Source organism: Nesoenas mayeri (assembly GCF_963082525.1).
Source record: "Nesoenas mayeri genome assembly, chromosome: 7".
Classification (NCBI taxonomy): Eukaryota; Metazoa; Chordata; class Aves; order Columbiformes; family Columbidae; genus Nesoenas; species Nesoenas mayeri.
In genome coordinates, this window is record NC_137551.1 from 22,557,643 (window position 1) to 22,583,461 (window position 25,819).

Here is a 25,819-nt window from a genome sequence, read left to right on the forward strand (position 1 = left end):
TCAGAATGAGAAGGCTTTGGGGCATTCCATGAGCCGCTCTAGTAACATCTCAAAGGTACGTTCCTTGGTATAACTCAGTCTTTGATAAACTTGGGGATGCTGGATTTTCTTTCATTTCAAATCTGGGGTTTTATACTGTGACAATGTGACCAGTAGAAAATGCTTCTTATACCTGTCTGGCATTGATAGTAACTCCTGAAACATTAGAACTCTCCAATGTTTTACAGACTCTCTTTACAGGTCAAATGAAATGGAAGCTACAGTAGGTTTTCTCTTTCACACTGTCAGCCTCCTTAGCTTGGTAGGAGCAAGATCGATGACAGATGCCTGAGATCTTATCTTGGGGGGAAAATTGCTCCAAAAACATCACTCAAGTATGTTCTTTTATACCCTAAGCTATCTGATGTAATGTTCTCTGTAAGATATGTAGAGTCACGCATCCTGTAATATGTATTGGATATGTGCTTAAATATTATTTTATTGTTACTTCAACACTGAATTATTTTTAATGCCATGAAATGCATTGTTGTCAGGACATGACTATGTAAGTATTTTAGAATATTTGCTGTTAGAGGCCCTGACCTTGTGAGGGAAGTGTGATTCTCTACCCATTCTAGTCACACTTCTATGTAGCCAATGGACACATCAAAAGCACAGTTACTTTGTTGTGCCATTAGGAAAAAAGTATCCTCTGCCAAAGATTACGTATTTCAATATATACCCTACTGCTACATCTGCAATACAAATAAGAAGATTTTTTTATTAGCTAGAGGCCTGATGCCTTTTTGCTTCCACAACTATAATTACTTAGAGCCTTCATGCAAACAAGGCTGTGCTGGTTGACCAGTGCTTTTCATGGGGTGCATAAGCCTCAACCCTTTGTTGCCACAGTTGATGTGGCTGGTAATAGTGACCTTTAATGACAGACTGAGTCATTATGGCTGTGACAAACTCAAGTCCCTTTTTGCTATTCTGAGTACTTTGGCATATAGGAGGCTATTAATGCCTATCTGCAGCAGAGGAAACTGTGGCTGCATTTAATTTATGGTTTATATGAACACAGACAACTTTGACTTTGGAGCAGAAAGACAAGATTACCAGGTGTCATAAATAATGAGCAGGGCAACTGGCCAGTGCACAAGGTATTGAGGAAGCTGAAAGCGGTGTTGTCATGGAGTGATGCAGCATTGTGTTTTGCATTCAGCATCAGAAAATCTGCATTCGCAGAAAGGGTTTTGAAAGAAATACCATGTAAGCATAAATTCTCATCTGTGCTTTTCTGTAGTGGGACTGTGCCTGTTCCTTCTTACCCTGGTTCTTCTTTTCTTAAGGATCCTTAATTGGATTTTCAGGTGTTGTTCAGCAGAGATGGTGCTTTTGTCATTGTCATTGTACTTTTCCCAGAGTGTCTGATATTCAGCATAACGAGCCTTTTGGCAGCAGCAGTTTGGTACCCATACAAAGCTGCACAGCGTTCTTAATTTATCAAAAACTGGTAGCGTGGCAGTGCAGTGGGAACGACCTTGCACTCTGGCAAAGCTCTCCCTGGGAGTGCTGGCAAGTGAGATATCAATATTTGCATTCACCTTGAAACACTGAAACATTCTACATGATTGCTGTGGGTTGCAAAAGCTAAAGTTCTAAGGGGAACAGAAGTCAGCTTTGTTGGTTCAACAGGTGAGACTTCTTGGTTGCAAACATGAGCTTCCCAGAGGTGCTATTGTTCTTACTGCTCCTCTGTCACCTCTGTCCGATCCTTTCTGTGCACTTGCTCCGCTCTGGAGATAGCTTCTAACAAGAGCAAGAAGTGGCAGTCTCATTGCTGAAATCAGTTCCCTGATTGACGTCATGCATCCAAACACTGCCTTGCACATTCAGGAAGTTCACTGCTAAGCTGCAACAATTTATTTTGCAGTCTACAGGTGGACTGGCTGTTGCAAGCAATTTGTAGGACAAACCAGGAAAGATTATAGTAGAGGGAAGCTGAATAGAAGCATAAATACATGGAAGATTGTTCATTAGTTCCGAGGTTTAATAGGAAAGTACCTTTTATGTCTGTTTAGGATAGTATAACAACCTGGCCAATGAGGCAGAGTGAATGCATGTAAAGGAAAAAGTATGGAAATTCTTGGCTGCCCATATATCCCTTTCTGAAATCCTCAGAACTTGTTGATGCTACACCATTTTAGGAGGAGCTATTTAACCAAAGTCAAGTTTAATCAATTGCATGCTGCATTTCCAAATATGTTGATGTGTGCATGTACAGAAATAATGATCACGCTTCCTGCAAATGAGTGTTTCAGCTAGTATTTTTCCACCCAAATCTAGCTTACGGCATAGCAATGTAGCAAATCTGCTACAAAATGCTTGGCATTGACACTTGATTCAAAGCCTTTCTGGTGCTGATATGTCATTATGAACCTGCTGTGATTATTACTGTGTATCTTTCCACTGCTCTCAGTTGCACAGTGCAATATGAGTGGAAAGGATTGAGTCAGAATTCAGCCTCTAGCCAAGAGAGGATGCTGTGTTACTCAGTGTGATCAAGAAAAGCAATGCCCTGGGACTAAAAGTGATCAAGGAGGGAGGCAGACAGATGGTGCCACTGAAAATTGTATCAGTTGGTAGAGGTAGCAGAACCTCTCCAAACATAGACCCAAGTGTTGCGGCCAGGTGGATCCATCCCTTGGGAGGAAGGGGCAAAAAGGCAGTGCTCCAAGAGGCAGGTACTAAGAGAGGCCAAAGAGTTGCTAGTGCATGTGTCCAAGCCAAGAATAAACAATCACCTGAATACTTGGCTAGGGATGGAGGCCAGAAGTAGCAGAAAAGGAGTGGGGAATAAGATGTAGGAGGATCTTCATGTGGTGCCATTAGGTTTTTTGCAGTCTGTTGCACGCTGGGGGATGTGGCATTCCTCCAGGCCCTTCTTTGCTTTTTTGGTGTGTGTATTTCAAACACTCCTTTTAAATCTGCTCCACATGAAATGGTTGAATTTCTGTAATCTTTTCTATGTTTGTTTTGAAATTAAAAAAAAAAAAAAAGAATGGTTTAGGCAGGTTGAATTGATTTAGTCATGGGACTTGGACACAGCCTGATTCCCAGCTTCCCCTGTTCAAGCCCAGTGATGCTGATTGCAACACCCACAATTGGCACAGGGTATGCAGCTCAGATCCACAACTCAGCTGTTTACCCTAAGCCAGCATTTTTGCCAAGAAGCCACTGTTCACTGGTAAATGCCTTAATCATACAAGTCACACAGAGAAATAAGTAAGCTTTATAGAAGTTTCATGCTCTAAATATAGATGAAACCACAGCTAGTCACTGAGAGCAGCTGAAAAGGGGATTTTCAGTGGTGGTAATTTGTGCCCTCTGCTCTTAGATAAAGGAAGTGTGCTTACAAGCAGATTAAACAAGGTCACTAACAAAGCTGATCTGTAAACAGTTATCCTCAAATTAGTGATATTATTTACCTTTAAGATGTCTGATATATCCTGACACTGATGATGTGACATATGGAAATATCTTCAGGTCATATGTGGGCTGTTCCTGTCATCTGATTGCTTTGGAAGGCTGAATTTAGCGTGATGGGGAAGCACTTTGTAGTCTTATTTCTGTGGACCTCTAAGGGCTAAACTTTGAAAATGCTAATACTGGGATCAAAGCAAAGGAATCAAAAGTGCACTCCTTAAAAAATGTTAATGCTTTGTCTTTTCTGAAGGCCGGTACAGTTTTATCTTTTGAGCAGAAGCACACTGCAAAGTATTAAATTATTCTTGGGCTGAATGGCAGCCAGTGCAGATGCAAAGTGGTAGCCTAAGCTTACTATGAAATTTAAAATCCATTTAGGCTGTTCATCAGCTTGGAACAGATTTAGAAAAGCATATGAATACACACGTCCACTGTTGCCTGAAGCTTTGATGGATTCAGTGAGCATTCGTCCATACAAAAGCAGTCCAGGTTTTTCAGTCACAGAGCTTAGCTCCCCTGTAGTCCATCAGATGACCAAGGCTTACTGAAAGGAACTGCTTCCCAGAGGTGTTCTGTTCAGGTACAGGAGCCTGGGGGTAGGGAAATAAAAGTTGTTTAGAAAAAAATTAAAAATCCTTTTACTGAGCAACTGGGGAAAGAAAAAGACAGGCAAAACTGTATAGTGTGAAGATTAAGGTATGCTCTTTTGCCACCCACAAGAGCAAGCAATCTCATGCTGGAGCTCGGTGCAGTCGTGTTCATAAGGAGTGCAATAGTCTCCCTGTGCTGTGATAAACCCCCTCTCCTGGGCCTGGATTCTTACATCGTATAGGTATGAGGGAACTCTGTGAAGGAGGAACCTGCAGGAGTTCCCTCTTTTGTTTCCTCAGCCCACTCAACGTATTTCTAAGAAGATTTTAAAGTCAAAAGGCTATTTTTCTGTTGTTCTTCTCTCTGCAGAACCTGCGTAATTGTTACTGGGTTTAGTCAACATTAAGCCTGTGCTATAGGCAGACTGAATTATGCTTGGGGAGATTTTTGAAAGGACAGATAACCTCCTTTCTCTAGTGCCTTTGTCTTTGATATCTCTAAAGTTCCTGCCAGAATCCTGACTTCAGCTTCACTCCTAGTTTCTAGACATAATTTTTATTATAGTTATATACACTGTGGAAAGTAAGGAACAAAGTTCTTCCAGCAGCTAACTGCTGTTTCCTATCAAATTGTTACCAAACTTGCATGGTAGAGTTCATGATCCTGAAAATTTCAGATGCCTCTTTCCCACAACTTTTTTCTCTCCCGCCCCTGCTCCCCCCATTTTTTTCAAGCACTTTCCATTCTAACAATGCATCTTATCCCAGCTAAAGACACTTGATTTTAATATGCACTGGAAGTCAAAATGGTACAAGTCTGGTAGGGAGAACTTAACAGAGAAGACCAGAAGTGACTGATGTTTGATCCTGCCATGTTGGTATTTAGGAAAAGCTTTCAAAACCAGCCTGTCAGCAGGGCTGTCTGACCTTCACAATGTCCATTCTGTCCCTAGGTGGCCTGTTCTGGTTACATCAAGTATCAGGTTAGTACAATGGGCACAGCTGGTAGCCTCATTGCACTGCTGCTTGGGTGTGCTAGTTCAGCTGGAGGCCTCCTTTGGCAAGCATGGAGTGAAAGGACCATGTCTGTTCCACAGATGAGCACTGGAGACTTCGCAGCTGTAGTGCACTTCAGTGGGAGCCTTCAGCCAGCATGTACATGAAATACAGCACTTGCTGAAACCATAAAAACACACGTCTTGCATCCTGGTAGATGGCTGGAGCCAGGCAGTTATATTTTTTCTGCAGTGGCTTGAGAGAAGTTATGGATGTTTGCTTGGGTTTGATCGAGACCTCCCTGCCAGCCTTCAGCCCAGGCTCAGGACTTCTCAGCACAGCAAACAGAACTCAGTTTTATCACTGTGGATGAGACAAGGCTGGGGCTGCCCCTGTCAAAGGGAGAGGAGGTGAATGGGGCAGGGGTGGCAGAGAGTGGGATTCCCTGGGTCTTTTTGTAGTTGTCCTTTCCCTATCTGAAGCCCGGTTAGCTATGGAGCACCTTGCAGTGGCATTTGGTGCTTTCTATCACAAGGCCCACATCACTGTTGTTTTCTTTCTTAGATCATTGTCTGTTCCTAGATCCTGCCAGAGGAACAGGTATGGGGTGGTTGGTCTTGTTTTCTGTGGTATAAACTAAGAAGGGAGCAGAGCCTGTGACTTTTGTTGCTTCTGGAGATGTGCCATGCAAGGTAAGTGCCTGCCATGTCCATGTCTAGCAGCAGCCTTGTTGTCTTAATATGCATTTAAATAGGATCTGTGTGAGAGAGATAAAATAGCTCTTTGGCAATGAGTTCTTCTAAAACACAGGGTGTGATAACCGTTCCTCTGATTCTCTCTTTCCTGTGTGCTTCTGGCACATTTGTCGTTGTGATGTGTTAATACCAAGAGAGATGAATCTGATTCAAACAAAATTCCCAGTGGCCCATTGCAGATCACAGCACTGTGATCTCGTGCTGAAAAAGCATCACAGTGCAGTGGGATTGCTTGGGGTTGGGTTGCGGATTAAAGGTAGTGGGCCTTGGTTACTGGTAGTGCTTGGGACAGAACACCTCTGGAGCAGGGGTGGGAGATGTCTCCATTTAGCCAACACGTGCTGTGGTTAGCTGTATCTCTTTAATCTCCAGAGGGACTGGTGGTAGTTGGAGTTGGCTCAGTAGAGAAGACCATCACTATGCTCCCATTGTTTTTACAGGGAGCGGGGGCAGGTGGAAACTGCTGCAGTGGTCTAGTGGTGCTTGAGGCATCTTTCAGCATGTCTTTTTGACAGCAGGTGCAGCTACCTTTTGGGATTTTTATTGCTCTCTTGTTTTATATATGTTTTTAGCTCAGCAGAAGAGCATAGTTTTGAAATGGGTTCATTACAGTGTAAAGGCAAACCCATAATCAAAATGTGAGGTAGAAATTTGTGTTGTGGAGTGTTTGGCCCCTTGCTCTATTGCTAAATTTGTATTTGGCTGAAGCTCCTTGTGCTGCAGTTCCTCCCGAGTAAAAGATTTCAAACTGTGCTTCTTTAACTCTTTGACTGCTCAAAAGAGAGGTGTGCTCTGTTATTAAATGTGTATAGTGCTTAGTATGTTGGTTCTAGGTCCTTAGCTGAGACTTCTAGGTGGCTTTGTAGCACAAACAGTAGGGCCACCGTATTCCTCCTGTTCATGTGGCATCTAGAAATGATAAAGTTTGCAGGTGTGGAGGAAAACCTTTATTTGCTTCCTTCAGATTTCCAGTCAGTGGAGGAATTCTTCTTTAGCTAAGTTGTTTCTAACTTTTTACCTTCCATGAATAATTTAATAAGGTTTTTAGAATGTGGCAGGCCCTATTCTTTAGAATCAGATATAATTGCTAGTACTGAAGTGCAGCCCAGAGTGAGACAACAGCAACTGTACCCAGAAGTGCCATCTCAGGTAAGGAGGTTATCCTGGAATATATACCCAAGCCATTGACATGTTCATTATGGCTCACTTCAAAGATGACTTTACTTTCTGAGGCATGGTGGGGCTTTCGGTGTGCAGCATATAATTGGAAAAGGCTGAGTCCTTTCAACAACAGATCACACTGTTCATGGAGTAGGGGCATAATGAGAACAACAAGCTATGGCAGCACATATATATATATATAGACATATATACATATATATGCACACACACATATATCTATATAAAGATATATCTTCCTGTTGGCAACCCTCCAGAGAGCTGTAGGCTTCCAGGCATTGCTGCCTTCAGAGTCACTGTGATTATCTAAAACCAGTGTGGAAGGCTACACTGTGACCTCACTGAATTGCATTAGATGGGAATGTCAATATACACAATCAACTAACTAGTGACTTTTAGTGCTGGGCTATTTTAGGCAACCAGTCTGGCTGTAAAGGGTAATTCACTAGTACATAGCTCCAAGGCTGGTCAGTGGAGGTGATACTCCTCCATGCAAAGGACATGAAAGTCCACAGAGATTCAGCAAGTGATCCTGGGGTTAGAAGGGTCAAATTCAGGCTTTCAGGGCTTAGTCTACCCATCACATAATGAGCATGGCAGAAACCTATGATGAGTACTTTAAAACTTACCATTGCTGTCACCATCATGAGCAGCCAGTTTAACCAAAGGTGCTGCTGCTGGAACATTAAGGGTGGTGTGTGTGCCAGAAGCTACAAAGTGGTGAAGGCTTTGATTGCTTATTTTCTCAGCTGTGCCTTGTGTAGAAGCAACATCAGAGCTCCAGGTTACCTGGAACCACCTCTCTCTGTTGCATTTACCCATCACATTGCCGCCTCTTTGCCCTCTTCTGGCCCAAGGCTGCCAGTGTTTCTTCTTTTCTGTGGCACCTCTCTGCCTGATAGCTGCTGTATCTGAGTCAGTAAACCCAGGCAAGCTGTGTGCACCTCTGCTTCTAGGACTGGCAGGACTTTCTCCTTGGGCTCTTGGCAGCAGCTTGCATTTTACTATGGGCTTCTCGTGTCAGCAAGTTGTGCCTCACCATTAGAGGCTTGTTGCTGTAACTGACTGATGTTCCTCCTTCCTGAAGTTAGCAAAGTGACTGGCATTAAACAAGCTCAGTAAAAGAAGTGGTTAGTTTTACCTCACCTCGCTATCCTAATCTGATTTGCAATGCAGCTGTGTAAATACTTTCAATAGCAAAAAGCATGGGAGGAAAGGAAAATGGACGGAGAGACCGGAGGCTCATTGAACTATGGCTTTTGGTGGTAGCCACAGGTTACGTTAGCTTAAACTGGTGGTGGGGCATAACTTCCTCCAGTGTTTTGTTGTTCCACTTTGTGGTGCCTTTCCAAGTGTGTTAACTTCTGCTCATATTTTGGTTGCATTTGTATTATGTATGAAGATGGAGCAAAGGACCTCCCTGATTTGAAGCAGGAAGATAGGAGGAAAAGGAAATGTGCCTCAGATGGTGGGTTTTTACAAGCTGTCGTGAGTGGTGCTGGCATCTAGAAACAAAATAGTAAGTTTGAAATGCAAATGAAATTCCACAATTTCTTGTTTGTCCCAGCCTTTTGATTTCCCAAGTGGCAAGACTTTGACTCTGTCTTGGTGCCAGGCAATTGGATGAAGAAACCAGTAACATGGCTTTGGAAGGGAAATTTTGGGGCATTTAGTCTGGTCATCTGCTCTTAGAATGCCACATCATAAATACCACTGTCTTGTTTTGGAAAGCCTCATTGCTAAAATGAAAGACTAGAGAGGTTGGATTAATTCTAAGCAGGTTATCTTCTGTGATATTCTCATGACATAAAACTTGAGACAGATTTATTCATTGATTTGTGACTTGAGTTCCAACAATAAAAGGCTCTGTTTCCATGGCAGAATGCAACATGCTGTTTTACTGATTCAATGTTTTGTTTTTACGAGATTGTTAAGTATGTCTTTTAAAATAATTCATTATTTAAGTCTTATTAATTCGCATTTGCATAATTATACTAGCAGATTATAGTGTGTCAGGTCTTTCACTAACTTGTTGGTCTTTCACAAAAGAAAGAAAAAAAAAAAAAGGTAATTACCACACAAACTCTTTTTAAAAGCTAGAATTTGATGTCAGAGATATCCCTGCTTTTAGGAGAGGTTAAGCATCAAATAGAGAGCAAATTCCCAAATAATACCTGAACTCACCTCACTGTATGATCAGCATCCTGTATCATTAGTATGTTCATGTGATATAAAATGTGAAGAACCATAGTTTCCAGGATAAAGCAAATAATTGATCTTTAAGTCTTTGTTTCATCACAGTCATAACATAGTTCAGTTTGCTTTCTGACTCTGTGTTATTCTCTTGGGTTTTATTCTTTATGTGTACCTAGCTGGGTAGGATAGGGAATAAGTTACAGTGCCTCGCTGTGTATCAAGAGGTGTGTGTTTGAGCCTTGGCCTCAACTCTTGGAGACCCAGCTGTAAATGGATACCTGTTTTTTTCAGATTCAATGTGGCTGAGACATCCCAGTGCAAGGTCAACCACATTGTTCTTTGTAGTGCCATTGGCTAGAGAAACAAAACCTTAACGGTCCTGTAACATGGAAGATGATGGTTGTAGCTGTGTTTATTAATATGAAGTAGCATGTGTGTCCTAGTATACCCATCTTTTCCCAAAAAGAAAGAAGAGTATATTGTGTGGTGAAGAACCTTGCTTTTACTATGAGAGTGTAAAAGCCTGCGGTGGCCTTGTTTAAATACACTGTAGCAGCTTTTAATAAATTAATTATAGAGTTAGAGAAACCTGAGACAGATGGGGTGTGTGTGTTGCACCATGACCAGAGATCATCAAAACAGTGATGACTGAGCTCGCTCTGGCATGTCAAGTACAGAGCACTGGGTGCTTTTGTGGCAACACACGTTTTGTGACCTGAGGTCTCTCCTAGTCTGGCTTTGTGCACCTGCCTCGCTCAGGTCTGGCTGGCTGTGCTGGTTTTTGTGCAGCCCAGCCTGGTGTTGATACTTTTGTTGTTCTGCTGATTGCATTGTTCCTTCCTGGATTTCAGGCTTTGCTTTGCAGATGAAAAGAGCTGTAAACTTTCTTTGCATTTTGAAATGCAAGCAGCGTTTTGCAGCAGTGGGTAAGTGGCACAGCCTATCCAACACCTGTGGAACATGGGAGAACCAGGTTTAAAGATTCTCTACTATGAAGTTATCAATGCAGGTCTCCTCCTTGCCAAAACCTCTAGGAGAAGCTGAGTAGTTTTTCTTAATGGCCCACAGAATATAGTGGCGGAAAATGCCTATAACAGTAGCCCATTGAGTTCCAGCTATGAGACTGATGGTTCTTACCGTATTGATTTTAGAGGCTTGTCTATTAAGTGTTAAATACGCCAAGAGCTTAGCTTTATCTTTTTGAGTGCAGCTGAATTCTTCAGTTATTTTATTTCTCACTGTGCTCTTATTGGGTCTCACAAATGTGACTGCTGCCACACCTCCTCTCCAAGTAGGTGGAATAGCCTGTCCGACAATGAGCAGGATGAAAGGCTTCACAAAGTACAAAGAGTACTTCAGGAAATGGTCTGGTTTGGCAGATGGTGCTCATATGCCTATGCTAGTATGGAAAATAAGTCCCCAAATAGTGTCTGAGTTTCTGAATTACTGGTGGTTCTGTCTTGTGGGGAAAAAAAATACACAACAGGCCTCTAATGTCTTGTAATCATTATAAGTGGAAGGATTAGCTATTATGTGGTAGCTAAATTCCAACTAGTCTATACGCACACCTCCATCTAATTCTGATTACTGTAGCATTGCTCATTTCCTGAGCTATTGTTCTATGCAATGTTTGACAGCTGGCAGGTTCTGCTCCAGAGATGGCTGCATTTGACCTTGGGGTAAAATGTTTCTGTTCAACTTACTTCTTTTCCAAGGATGAGGCTGCATGACCTCCCTTTTTTGCATTTGACAGTAAAGCCACTTTCTTGCAACTAGCCCTTGACTATCTGATACAGAACGATATCTGACTCCATATGCTGTGTTTAACCCTGAGGGCAATTGCTGTGTGTACCAAACTCTTCTGACTTGTGACTTGCTGTTTGTTTTAATTTCACTGCAGGCTGGAAGTCCGACCTCTGTGTCTGCCCCTCATAGCTTCTCTCGGACTTCTGTTACCCCATCCAACCAGGACATCTGCAGGTAAAGTCTGTTGTTTGCATGGCTACAGTGAGGCCCGTGTGAGGGTTAAATTAAGCAAAACCAGAACTGAAAAAGCACATGTATGGGGAAGTAAGCAATGTGGGGTTGCCATTTGAAGCATCTCATTTGTTTGACATGACTGCTGTCTAACACTATTCGGTTGAATCCCACTGACTGTTCGGCCCTGCTATGTTTGCTGTTCCCACACTAGCCATAATTCTCATTTCTTCACTTTTAATTATGTGTTCTCTTATGTAATTGTTTTTTACTTTCTGTGCTTTTATTCCACTGTTCTGCATGCAGTTCCAGTGCAGTGTTTTCTGAGTGTTGTCATCAAAGTCCAGTGCAGTCTGCTGTTGTCTTGAAAAATCCTCACTGCCAGAGCCCTCTGACACAAGGGGTCACTGTGACAGTAATCTGTCAGGACACGTTACATGCAGCAAAGAGAAACTCCCGTGGGCAGGATCGGGGCCAGGCACTCAGGTCTGCTAAGAATGTAAAGCCCACCCGCACTCTGAAATTCTCCAAGTCCCTCAATGACGTGGACCAGAAGGCGCAGAGCACCAGTGAGTGCTTTGACTATGTGGAGCGAACACGCTCAGAAGGCAAACTGATCCCGACCCAAGAGCAGTGTTTAAGGATTAACAAATTTCATCTTAAAGAGAGGAAACCGCTAAATCTCAGGCCTCTTTCTTTTAGTAATTCTAAGCACTCCTACATCCCTTCCCTTTCCAACTACTCAAGTGCATCAGGAGGAGCAGAGAACCACAGCGCTGTGCATATCCCCTTGCTGGATGACAAAGTGGACCATGACACCTCAAGGAGCAAAAAACTGTTGCGCTACCTTTTTTCCTTCTCCCACACCTCCAGCACCAGCAGCCTGCATAAGTTCCATGAACTGGAGAGCTATTCCAGTCACTTGCAAGCTGAGAAATCCTCCAGTGTGCTGGTGGAAAGCACGGACTTCTGCTCTGATGAAATGGGAGATGATGACGTCTTTGAGGACAGCACCTCAGTGAAATTGAAAACAAAAGAGCAGCGCGCACCGCTCTGTTCAGTTGAGAAGGACAGTGACCTTGACTGCCCTTCCCCCCTCTCAGAAAACTTCCCCCCCCTCTCCCCTGTGTCCACATCGGGGGATACATGCAGGTTGGTTTACCAGAGAACCACCTACCTTCAAGCCCTCCCATGTGTGATGGTGACCGTTCTGCTTTCCCTCCTGCCTTTGTGTTCCTTCTGTCTTTCACCCTGTCACCTTGCTTTAATATGTGTGATTTGAAGCATGCATTCCTCTCGCTGCTGTCCTGCACCCCTCTGAGGCACTTAACAAGGCTACTAAGCAAAATCATTTCCTGTGGATTTAAATAAATTCTCTTGCAATTTGTTTTTGGGTTGGTGTTCTGGAATGGTATTTTTCTCTCTATCAGTGCCCAAACTGAGAATCAGCTATGGATATTAAAGGCCAAGCTGAACACGTCTTAGCTTTTGATGAGCAATGTGTTGTCCTGCCAGTCACTGCTGGTTTGGTCAGAAGGTGGGGAATAGGAGGAAAACAGACACTGTTTGAAAATTGCTTCTGAGATCAGACCAATATAGCTTAAGATTTTTTTTAATCTTTTCATCACAGTTTGTATCCCACCACACTCTTTTATTTGTAAAGGGCTTTCCGGATGCCTTAGTTGAAAGGGGCATCTGAGCGCTGGGTGTCCGTGTTGGGCCTGTGTGATATCCATAGTGTGAGGTCCAAAAAAGGTTGGATGTCTTTGTTCCAACTGCAGAGGATTAATCATGTGCACAGGTCATAGGAAGAACCAGCTCTGGACTGTCTCCATGGTGACTTGTCTGCCGATCTGCCCTGTTCCAGCTCTAAAATGTGGCTGAGAAGCAGGAGTCACTAAGTACAGGAGCAAATGTCCCGTTCTCGTACCTCACATTTTACTATCCTAATCTTTCCCCTCCCTGACAGCACTTTCTGAAGCTGGCTTTGTTCCTGCTTGCCAATATTATTTGATTTCCCCTCATTACCAGCAAAATCTAGTTCCATACTGTCTTGTCATCAACAAGAGGCTGTTGTAATCTACTCGCTTCTTCATTTCCACTTGTCAGCTATCAGCAAGGTTGCAAGAGGCAAGATGCTACACATCAGTAAGAGATTTCAGAAACAGACAGGGACAGCAGCATGCCAGGGTGTACTTCACATACGCTTGGTAACATACTCCTTTTGTGCAAAATCCAGGCTATCTAAATTAACTCTTCAGGATGTTGGGGTGGGCTGTTTCACTATTGGTTTGGGAATATCTTCTGTTTCGGATTGTAATCCATGGGTAGCTGTACCTCTCTGTGCATATTTTGTCTTGGGAAGTGCTGTCCAATCTGTTTATATGCTATTTTCAGTTAAGTGCTATAGTTCTAGATGAAGCATTGTCATTTCTTACCCTGTTTTTTCCTTTTGGATACTGCATTTCTGTCAGGCTCTGTGTGTCCACCTCATCTGTTAGAAGGCAGCTATCTAGCTAGCAGTGTCTGTGCTCAATTGTTTTGTGCCTGTGTATGTGCCTGCGCAGCAATGGAGTTCTTTAGTTGTAGCTCTTTTATGGAATACATTCCTTTGATATGTATGTCTCAAGATCCTCAATGGACAACTGTGTGTGATCACAGATATTACACGCCTCTTCCACATCCTTTCTGCTTCCTCTTCTCCTAACGAGCGGCTTTGCTTCTGATTCAGGATATGTCACTGTGAAGGAGATGACGAGAGCCCTTTGATTACCCCCTGTCACTGCACGGGAAGTCTTCATTTCGTGCACCAAGCCTGCCTACAGCAATGGATCAAGAGCTCAGACACACGATGCTGTGAACTGTGCAAGTATGAGTTCATCATGGAGACAAAACTGAAGCCTTTGAGAAAGGTAGGCACAAGACCTGCTTCCCCACGGATCCACCCGGAAAAGAGGCAGTCCTTGGCAACAAGCCTGCAGCATCCCCATGTCTTTGTCACGATCCTGTGTCTCTTTACTAAGTCTGGTCAGTTTGGTTTAGTTGCAAAAAGATTTAAATTAACACTCAACCTTGCAAATTCAACATCAGTGGAATCCAGCTCTGAGAGTTAGCTGTGTAGCCTGGCAGCTCTCTGTATGTAAATGTACATAGACATACATAACTGCATGAAGCGACCTGATATGTTTTTCTTAACAGTTACATTTTAGAATTGATGCAAAAAGGTATTTGCTCTGCAGTCATCCACATTTTTTTAAAAAATATGGAGTTTTGCTTTACCGTTATCTGCTTTAGTTTGCTGCTTCACAATCCACATGGCTTTGAAGTCCTCTTGAAAATATGGGAATTTCAGGTTAAACTTACTTTAAATCACACTTTCTGAGTGTAATTTGGTTAAGATATGTAGCTTTTTTTTTCTTTTTAAAGAAGCAAAGCTATTTTAATGAAAATATTATAATGTAAGTAGCAGAAAGTTCAACAAAAAAAGTGTTTTCATTTTTACCTTTTTCTAAGACTGCGAATGACTAGGTTTTAGTAGTTCTGATTGCTAGAACCTGTATTTTTGTTTTATAGAAAAGTACCTTTCATAAATCTGATGACTTAAAGTATAGGTACTTAAATGCTACTTGTATTGTAAGGCCGGTTTTGCAATTGTAACCTTCCTGTTCTCCCACATCCTCTGGGATTTCAATTTCAATTGATCCTTACCATCAGGATTTTGAGATGGAAGTCACTGTGTTCTTAGCACAGACAAACCTTGCCACATCTACCACAGTGGAAGAGGTTAATAACAATAACCTCAGTCTGAAACTAGAATAAATGAGAGATATTAAATTCAGTTAGTATGGGCCTAAATCATATCGTGTGGGAAGTCTGGACTGCAGCCTTCCGAAAGCTGTAATGGGAACTTGTCCATTTCCTAAAAGTGGCTCCTAGCAAAAAATAGCTCAGATTTCAAACATCTCTAACTGTTTTACAGAGATGTACAGTCTGCAAGGAATATAGCTTACCTCGTCCAGCTGATAGGATGACTGTGCTTATGACTGCAGTGAATCATTGCCTTTGAAGAACTACAGATTTTCCTTGGTCTAGCCTCTTGGCACAAAGTGTAGGACCTCTGAGCTGCAGTGTTGACCATCATAGGCTCTGTTATCTCCACAGGCAATGCTTTGCACAGCCCAGCCATAGGACATGTAAGAAATTACTCTAGAGAATCCCAAGTAAAAAGAGTTGCTTTATTTGGCAATTGGCTACTGTTTTTTCTGTGTTTTCTTTGCCTGTAGCAGGTGGGAAACACTTTCTGAATATTTGTGCCCTGCAAGAAAAACTTCAGAAATGAGCAAAAGTTGTTGGGCACCTTCAGAAATGAGTCACTCAGCATCTTCAGTTATATGTGAACAGGTCGTCTGCGGGAAAGAGACCAGATGCCAGAAGGTAGGGACAGAGCCATAAACAGAAGGAGAAGGAGACATTTGCCACAAATGTATCTAAAGAGTCTTTTTAGAGGTTCAGCTGCAGCCAGAAGATAAGCTGGCTCTGTATCTTCACCTCAGCCTGTATGGTATCCTGTCAGTCAGGGGAAAACAGTCTGGAACTGGTGATTATGAACAGGATGGAACAAATAATAGGGCTAGTGCTTGTCTGTAGGGTAGAAATGGAATTAAACTTTTTCAGCATCGTAAGGTTGTATTGCCACATTGGGCTTTCAAACACTAAGTTACTAAGGGTAAGATAAAAGGGTGAGAAAAAAAGTGTCACAGTTCGAGCGAAGATGAGGGGAGACAAGAGAAGGGTGCTCCATTACAAAATTTCCATTAAAAAATGGGACAGTAAATCTAAATTTTCAGATGGATTTTTTGTTTTAACACTTCAAAACCCCAGAACTGCTGATGGTTGTAGCTGGGAAATGCCACATGCTGAGTCATCAGAATAATGCAGTAGGGACCTTCAGATTCTAGTTTGCTCTCTCTGGGCTAGTGCATAGTTTGCAGAATATCTCCTCCTTTGCTGTGCAATCATATCTCTTGAAGAGATGAGCTGGTGCGGATTGGTTTGGTGGCTGTGGAGCCAGCAGGTCACAGGAGGTATTGGTCAGTGCAATAGCTGTGGAACAGAAAAGAGAAATAGAAATTAGTCAAAACACAAGTCCTCATGGCTCTGTAAAAGCAGTCAGAAATATATTTCACCCGCTTACATTTTGACAGATTAATTAATTAAATTATACTTTTAATCAAAAATGAACAGCTTTATTTAGATGCAAAAGCAATTTTCTGTTTAAAATACAACATCTAAATGGAATGTTTTGTCCAGTCTTTTTATAAGAAGATTAAATGAATATAGCTTTCTAGCATGACATGAGTCTAGCCTGTCATTGCTGAAAGTCTTTAATTCTTGTGCCATGATGAGATTTTGATGGCCATAGAACTGGAGATGTGGCTTGGATTGGACTTGCCAAAGAGATTGGTTGATGGCAAGACAGAGAGGATCACAAAGTCTCTGTTTCAGGGTTCATCCATTTCTGTATTCGTAGCAGTGGAAACAACAATTCAACATAATGGATGATCTCAATCATACCAGTCAGGTCATCCTCACTTTCTTCCACATTATTCTTCCTTTTTGAAGTCCTCTTTTTCTACAAATTATTGTAGGAGACATCAAGTGCACCTCTCTAGAAACACATAGGTACGTATGAGAAGCGTATGTGCCCCGGCATATATTTTGTAAAAGTGTGAGAAAAGCCCATCTTAACTCTCTCTTCCAATGCTGAGGGGTGTGTATACAAAATACAAAAATTTTCATCATATACATATGGGAAATTGCCAAGAAATATTTTTAAAATAAGCTTCTGGGTGTCTCAGGTGTTTTTTTTTAAAAAAAAAAAGCTGGTTTTGAACAATTCCTTGCATATTAGAAGCATTTATAATAATTGTCTTGTTTCTTTGTATCTTTCCTAAATGAGAGTGACCTGACTTTGTCATTGCTATTTGGGCTGCATAAACGTTATTCATAGATGCAGGTCTGGGGATTTAGTTGCCTGTGTCCTCTCACTTACAAAAGCTGTCATCCCAGTTCTACTATATATTCTTAGGGCAGATGTATTTGAGTGCACTTGAAACACTGAAAATAAAACATGGGTGTTGCCGCTGTAAGTACTGTTAAATATACGTGAAGGTTGAATGAAACCCCCAGAAGTGAGAGGTGAGAACTAAGCAACATTGAGCTGAGAGCTAAACAGCCTTGACTGTGCACCGAGGGACTCTAACAGAGCTCAGTGTGAGGTGTCTTGCACACAGTGGTCAGCTGGATCATGTACCATTTTCATTGCAGTTTTACTGGATGCCTGCCAGAGCAGGGACACCCTTTGCCGCTCACGGTGCTCAGCTGTGGCTGTGGATACCCGCTGTTGAGCAGGGAACACAGGAGGGAGCAGCTTTGCTTGCACTGCACAAGGCCTCGCGTTAAGGTCCCTCTGTGCTGGAGCTGCCCCTCCGTGGGTAAGCAGGGTGCCGTGACATGGTGCTGAGGCTCCGGGTCGGAGCTGAGCGTTGGAGGTCCCCACTGGTGCCAGAATGGCTCCTGTCACAGCAGAGTGAGCTGCCAGCCATTGCACGCATGCTATGGTCAGAGCAATAATGATGTCTGATTTTTAAAATCCGTGTTAGAAAAAAACTCCTGCCTGGTCTTTCTTCATATCAACGTTTTCTTTTTATAGTCTCTAGTACCTACGATAAACACCTAATCTCTTGCTTTGCTTCTGGGTTTCTTGCCAGTGGGAGAAGCTGCAGATGACGGCCAGCGAGAGGAGGAAGATCATGTGCTCTGTAACATTCCATATCATTGCCATCACCTGCGTTGTGTGGTCTCTCTATGTCCTGATAGACAGGACTGCTGAAGAGATAAAACAGGGACAGACTACTGGTATGTTACCTTGTTATCTTGCCACTTATTCTCATGGAATAATTATTTATCCCAAATACAGAGAGGATGCAGAGCATGAGTGTGCAGGTAATGCTTATACTTAAACTAGTCAGCTTTAGCCTGTGGTTGGATTAGTTTAAAAGCACAGTTCTAAAATGAATTAGTTAAATCAGTGGGTTTAGTTAAATTCATCTGTGGGTGCTTTTTAAGTCTATTTCAAGTCAATTTAGTTTGCACTTAGGAAATGCACAGATAGGAGAGCTAATGCACTGTAGTCAGACACAAAATTGCATTGCCTTAGCTAATTTTGTTTTGAATTGGAACACTTACTGAGCAGATAAGGACATAAGCATTTGTTTCCTGCTACGGTTACCTGAGCAAAACAAGAACACTTATTAAAAAAAAAAGAAGAGGAACCTAAATCCAAATCTTTGAGGTAAATCATCAGGGTTTTCTTTCTATTTGGTCACCTGTGAGGTAGGTTAGCACAAGTTTCCTGTGAGAACCTTGTTAGACTGGAGAAATATTTATAAGAGGTTGATCCTGAAGCAGAAGAAATTCAGGTTGACTCTTAGGACTCCAGTTCACACAACTGAGATGAGGTGTGCTGCAGTTTGTGCAGTGGCTGACACCCCACTGCAGGAATATCTTAACTTCTTGAATAGTACGTTTTCTTGAGTATGCCAGCTCTAAACTTAGCAAACTGAACTCTGTTTACCTAGGTATGCTGGGCTGCAAATTTGCAGCTGTCACAGAACGGTTTCTCAGGCAGCTGAGCTGCCCCTGGAGGTGGGGATAAAAAGGGATAGGGTATCTACCAAGGCTGGAAGCCATTAGAAGACAAGCTGTCCTTGCTCACAGAGCATTGCATGTCAGCTAGACATGCAAGTGGAAGATGTTTTGCTGATGATTGAAGAGTGTCTTCTGGGCATGTAGCTGAGCATTGACAAACCTGCAAATCCACAGAGCTGTTACAATCTCTTCAGAGCAAAATCTCACTTAAAACTGAACAGTTTTGCTATCCTTTTTCATTTGGACTGTAGTTTGATTTTCATGACCTCAGTCAGGAAGCTGCTTGGAATGAAATGTTAGTTTCTATTCCATCCAACCCCATCTTTTCCACATATGGTGAAAAATGTAGGCCTTTCAGTGTAAGGTTTCCTTATGATAATGAAAAGCAATATGCTTTCAAAGCTTTATTGTCTCCAGGTTGTTTTAGCCAATAAATATATTAGATGAACAAGAATAGAAGGAATAATGTCAATATTTAGTACACGTTATAGTGCCTTCTTTGCTCCCTTTGTTTGGATTCTAAATCTGGGGAGTACTGTAATGAGCTGGGGGTGTGATGAATATGTGTGGGTATATATTCATGTCTGCACAGGGGCAAGCATATACTGTCACTGTCTACAGATGGCACCAGATAGTTCACCTGTGAATCAAAGGTTCAGACATTGATCACAGATGGGATTATATCAGTAGTCATGCTGCAGCACCTTTTGTATTGTGGGACTAAAATATTTTCATTCCTCCCCCACTACCATGCCTTTCCAAAAGAACAGTGAGCTGTGTCTTGGTAAAAACTTTGAAAACTGAAAGGCCATGATTTTATTCTCTGAGTAATCTGACAGTGTGTGATTCAGCATGGTTTCATATCCATCTTGTGATGTCACTTATCTTTAAAGAAGAGAGAGGCTGGGAGGATACAGGACCTGTGTAAGCAGAAGATGTGTAAAATGAATAGTCTCTCATTTAAAAGTAGTCAATAGAGATGTAAAAAGATCCAATATCTAAAAGTTCAAGCTAGACAAAGTCAGGAAAAGCAAGGGTGATCATTTTTAGTGATGGAGAGTAAGCTTACCAGAATGCTTCAGCATCTCCAACACTTGCAGTTTTGCATCAGAAGAGATGCTCTAGCTCACACACAGGTTACTGGGCCTGATGCAGACAAAATTGTCTGATCTGCATAACGATTGTGTTGAGCTAGATAGTAACAGTGGTCCCCTTTTGAGTTTAAAGACTATGAGTCCATGTACTGTGTGATCACAGGGTAGTATAGACTTCTTGCATCACTGGGTCGAGCCTCCTGCTATAAAGAGGAAACCATACCATAGAATCCCTGTCATAATCTGATCCAATCCCTGTTTAAAAACAGGGTGTAAAAGGACCTAAATCTATTAGTGACTGTTGCCTTGACTCTGTTTGTGATTGTGTTGTACAAAGGCTCAGCCACAGAGAATCAATTGTTTTTTTTCTCGTGGGTGTGAATAAATGTGATATGTGAAGCAGAAGCCTGCCTGTGTTTGACTCTACGGTGCGGGGGAGAGGGAAGACAAACAAGAAAAATAGCAAAGTACGAATAGTTTGCATGGCCCAAACTCTGTGACAGGTTCCTTACAGGATGCTTTTGAGAGAGCCGCTGTAGTCCAGCCATTGACCAGGTCCTTCTTCTTTCTTCCAGGGATTCTAGAGTGGCCATTTTGGACTAAGCTGGTGGTTGTGGCTATTGGTTTCACTGGAGGACTTCTGTTCATGTATGTGCAATGCAAAGTGTACGTACAGCTGTGGAAGAGACTTAAAGCTTATAACCGAGTAATATATGTACAAAACTGTCCAGAAACTGGCAAAAAGAATATTTTTGAAAAACCTGCACTAATGGAGCCAAACTTCGAAAGTAAAGAGATGCTTGGGGTTCATCATTCAGACACAAACTCTTCACATTACACGGAGCCAGAAGACTGTGCTGCAGAAATCCTTCACGTCTGATTGCTGGGTGGGAGGGATGTTTCTGTATGTCCTTGAAGATTTAAAATATCATTGTTTACTGCAAACTGCTCTACCTTTTTAAAATCAGCTAACAACTGAGGGCTGGTGGATGAGATTTTTTACATTTGTTTTTTGTTGGAGTTTTTTAAAATCCCTTTGGCATATCTGTCAATGTCATCGTGGTTGCATACCTCTCAACATTTTGTCTCTCATACTGGCTGATCAAAGAGTCATAGGATACTGGGTAGAGTGAGCCTTGGGTTTGGTATCAAGCAAACTGCTAGTGAACTGTCATCAAGTTCATGGAGTCTGTTACTTTAGAAGATGACTCTAAATTATTCTGGAATATGTGTAGAATGGTGTTTGTTCTTTAAGTGTGATGAAGGAGGTTGTCCCAAACATTGAGAGAAATTAGAGATTTAGAGTCTAATCTACTGCTAACACTGCCACTAACATTTCGTCTTAGGCAGCAGGTGTAAAATTTTGCTTTACATATGTGATGAGACTTACAAAGCATATAGCACTTTTAAAAATCTTTATTTTGTAATACATATGTCAAACAGGAATGAAACTTGAAAGAATGTGTTATTTTCTAAACATTTCTTCATTCTTTACCCCATCTATTCTTCTGGAACGTAAACCTCTTGCCTTATTAAAAAAAAAATTCCAACCTGTGATTTCTAACACATGCCCACATTATCTTACTAAACATAACACTACAAATCTCTGCCTCTTCGGATTTCCTTTGAGGAGCAATTTTTTCCAAAGGATGTTGCACTTGTGACTTGTGTACAAAAAGTAGTGGATGTGTACAGTGCTTGTTTCAATGCATAATGGTTTCAGTGCTCTGTTTTGGGGATTGGTTTGGGTTTTTTTTTTTCAACAGGTCAAACCATCAACACACCTGCACATAAATATCTAATGTAACTTTAATTCCAAATCATTGGCAAAGGGTTTGTTTCTATATTGGTAAAAATGTGAGCTGTCATGAAAAAAAAAAAAAAAAGATACTTAGTCAATACAGCTGAAATTGGTTTAATTGGTTTCCCTTTTGTGCTGTGTCATGTGTGAATTACCCAAGAATTTGACATTGTCAGAGGAGATGCTGAGATCAAAGTCTGGGAAGTAAATATTGCATTAAGTGAATGAGTTTAAAAATACCTGCCTGGTTTTAGTCCTAATGTGATACATTATGTGGTCAGATAATAGTTTTGTCTGTGCTTTTGAATTTGGGACTGTCTTTTTAATCAGACAGCCTTAGTGAGAAGAGAGAGACAGCTTTAAAATCTGTTTGCTGGGCTTTAGACAGAGTTGCCCAAAGCCTGAGGTGTCTGCTGTTAATTTGCTTGACCAATCTGCTTCACCAAACCACTGTCCAGCTTCAAACCCTCATTTAACTAAAATCTTGGTGTGACTGGAACAGAAACAAAGCCCTACCAAACGTCAGTACATGGGGCCTCTGCATTTGAAAGCTGACTTTCCCTACCTGAGCCCTATCTAAATCTCTGTGAAGTCAATGATAATCTTCTGGTTAGTCTTAGCAGGAGTTGCCTGGACTTCTCAGTGAGGTAAAAATTTTTATTTACCTGTTGAGATGCTGAACTAAATCCCCAGCTCTGGTTCAAGTATTACTTAGTCTTTTTCAAGTACAACTTTAATTGGACAAGTTCTTGTAATAATAAAAGTAGTTGCTGTAAGACTTCCAAAAGAATAACAGTAAGAGACTGGTGATTTTTTTTCCTTAAAATGTAATATTAATTTATTTCTAACTTAATATTTTAAAAGAAGGCAGAGCAGGGACTATGGTAAGAGAACACACACCTGTGTTTTCTAAGAGCTGTTAGAGGAAAAGCGTATGTGTGTGTACATGCATCTGCGTGATCTCATGCTGGAAGCTCGCTGGCTGTGATCTTCATTAATAACACGGTACCTTGTTCTTGAGATGTTTTTAAATACCCAGACCCATAGGCAGTCCTAGCAAAGCTGCACTGGCACAGGTTTGCATGCTGTACTAGGTTGTCGGGATGTCCTATGCTTATGTGATACAGGCAGACAAACCCTGCATACCCTGCTAATATCGGGGCAGCAGTCTTCGTGACCATATGCATGTAGAGTTTGTTGCCTATGCCTGCCATAATTTTAAGTGCAATTACTCGGGCTGTTTCCTGAACTCTGCTGTGGGTGGTCCTCTTCTATTACGAGAACTGAGATAATACACTGTTTTGTTTTGGTTTGTTTTCTATTTTGTTCTGTGAAAATATTTACTAGATAAACTCAGGTGGTTTTTAAATATCAGGTCTTGCACACCTTCATCATGTTCTTCTGAAATGCCCAAGTGCACAAGGCTTACATGTCTGTGGGATGCTCACGTTACAGCTACAAGATGCACTGATTCAGCTGCCAACTGATGCTGCGTGCATTCTCATCCAACCTGTGGCCAGTAGGTGAAATCAAAATGGAAAAGTTCAGATATAAAACCTGCTTGTTCTCCAGCTCACACCTGAGAAGCACTGGTATCTGATCAATGCTCTGACAAGTGCCGATATGGCATACTGTAACATGCTGGTCCTGTTTCAGTCACTGTCATATGTGATTTTCAGTGAAATATTGTGAAATCTTATTTGCGGTTTTGGAAGCTCCGTGTGGCACGTGTCAGTGTGTCCAGTGTATTCAGGATACTGAAGGTTTTTGCTGTGCCCATGTGTATCTTGGGAAGTAAAACCATCTCAAGAAAAATCATCTGGGGAAAAATATTTATGTATGAGACTGTTTTAGCCAGTGTTGCTGCTAACCATTCCCTCTCCCAGCAGGTCTTTTTTGAGTGAAAATTAAGACCTAATATTTGAACTCTTTTTACTGCTTAGGAATGTTCATACCAAGAAAGGCTGCAGAAGAGATCCGTCTGTCAGGGGTTTTCATTTATTCTGGTCACACTTCTCATGCTGATTCTTGCTGGTGTTAGCAGTGGGCTTCTGGAGCTGCATTTCTCTGCTTCTGCATGGTGCATGGTGTGAGAAGGCTTAATGGTGCTTTTTCCTTCTTTCTCCTCAAGGAGATACCATTGACCTTTTTTCAGCTTCCAGCTGCAAGGCACTGATGCTCACTCAGGTGAGCTTTGTCCTTCCTGCCCAGATGTCTGTAAGAGGAACAATCATCTCTTGTCAGGTCAGGCTTTCCAGTGCTTCCTTCTGGCAGCTTTTGAAATGGCTGAAATAGATGTCTTGACTTTTTTTGGTCCTTGTTCCTTGGCCAAAGTTAGTTTGGGTTACCTGGGGCTTTTCTGAGACCAGAACTTAAGTAGGAGCGGTTATAGGTCTAATACTATCTACCACCATTCCTTTCCTAGATTAACAGAGCCTTTGCTGATATGCCCCATGCCCTAGACATATGACCAGCCACCCCTTCTATTGATTTAAATCCTGTTGAGTGCTGACTGTGCCAAGGAAAGTTCCCCACCATGTCATTTTTTGTATATCTGCCAGGTCATGAACATGCATTATGTTAGAAATACAGGTGTGTGGTGCAGAGGGTTGATCCCATTTAAGAGATCATGAGAAGTTAAATTCCTATGCATTCTCAGGACTTTCTTCAACTATAACCCTATATTTTAGGAGCTGGGGTGATGTTTAAAATGTTGTCCTGTGTTCTGAAGAGATGGCCAGACCTGGGGACAGATTCCTCTGGTTGAATGTCATTGAGATTGGCTTTTCTTCTGCAGGAGGGATTCAACAAACATTACACCGAGCCTACCAGGGATTATAGAAGTGCTGGGCCTGTGCTGTACCTGGGAAATCCTGGGAAGCAACAGTAACTCCTTGTCCCAGCCCATTTCTGCCCACCCCTGTACTGATCAGGGCATCCGTCCCACTTGCAGCGGTGCTGTAAGGAAGGGATCTGGTTGGTGTGCTGCTCTTCGGAAGCCTTTGAAGTGATGCGTGGATATGGCCAAGCATGAGAGCTGGTTGCTGCTGCCCTGTGTTTGACTGGGTGTCTATTACAAAGTGGGGCCCAGGTTCAAATTTCTCCTAAAGCTGAGTGTGTTAAGCTACAGATTTCTGGTGTACTCCACTGTGGAGATTGCGGCCAGCAACGAAAGGGAGGTTGATGACTCTGGGTTGGGTCCTTCTCAAATATGGCTGAAACAGGGGAAATAGAAAAGCAAGGGTATTGCTAGCTGGGTTTTCACAGCATTATATCAGATATGCAAAGAAAACTTCTAAGTGGGACCTTCTATTTTGTGATTACTTTTTAGTTCTGAGATATCACAGTGTCTGTATATCCCAATGAAGTTCTGAAAGCACTTGTGTAGAAGGTAACTGTTTAAAAATTGCAGCTGATCTTGTATTTAGGTAAAACATTTGTAGATAGGTAATTGTATAATGTTAAAAAAACTTTACACTGGCATGTGTTGTATAGTTTATACAAGACACTTCACACTTCTGCGGAGTTTTTTAGTTAGTAAATTTCTAGTAACTTAAATGTATAGTTTTGTATCTTTTCATGTATGTTCATTTTCTCAGTATTACCACTTGCAGAATTATTTTTAGTTTCTTGAACTGTAATTGGTTATTTGTGTGTGATACACAGGGTTATTAACTGCAGCAATAAAGTGTTTCTATTAAAAAGAAAATAACAAAATTAAGCCATTATAGTATCAATTTTGTTTGAAAAAACATTAGAGGCACATGCAAGAGAAAACTTGAGCTCTCCTGCTCGAAGTGAGTTACTTTCACTGGAGTAAACATGGAACTTGTTGGCTCTTCAGTGTGGCAGACCAATGCAGAGAAGCATCCCGTGACAATTTGATGTTAAAATTATTCATGATGATAAAGGGATAATTAATGATCAGAATAGGTGGGCAACTCATTCAAAGAAGATATGACTCTGCAGGTACTTTGGGCTCAGATGTGGAAATTGTGGGGAGAATTGTCTGGCTTATGCCGTGCAGGAGGTGTGGAGAGAGGATTTCTGTGG

The 25,819-nt window shown here is 41.8% G+C and overlaps 1 protein-coding gene across 18 annotated transcripts in view; it reads left to right on the forward strand.

Annotated features, from left to right (window-relative positions):
* The window catches only part of MARCHF8 (membrane associated ring-CH-type finger 8), a 93,165-nt gene extending 71,636 nt beyond the window's left edge, over window positions 1-21,529 (forward strand). For 8 of the 18 annotated variants that reach the window (XM_080347911.1, XM_080347901.1, XM_080347916.1 and 5 more), the window contains 7 exons: window positions 5-55; window positions 5,012-5,041; window positions 11,085-11,164; window positions 11,468-12,313; window positions 13,893-14,073; window positions 17,932-18,079; window positions 20,541-21,529. In XM_080347911.1, coding sequence (XP_080204037.1) covers window positions 5-55; window positions 5,012-5,041; window positions 11,085-11,164; window positions 11,468-12,313; window positions 13,893-14,073; window positions 17,932-18,079; window positions 20,541-20,845 — 1,641 coding nt within the window. In that variant the 3' untranslated portion in view covers window positions 20,846-21,529. Of the gene's footprint in view, window positions 1-4; window positions 56-227; window positions 375-5,011; window positions 5,042-11,084; window positions 11,165-11,467; window positions 12,314-13,892; window positions 14,074-17,931; window positions 18,080-20,540 lie in introns of all 18 variants that reach the window. The other 10 variants (XM_080347913.1, XM_080347909.1, XM_080347906.1 and 7 more) reach the window with 4 other exon arrangements.
* Window positions 21,530-25,819: the final 4,290 nt, after the last annotated feature.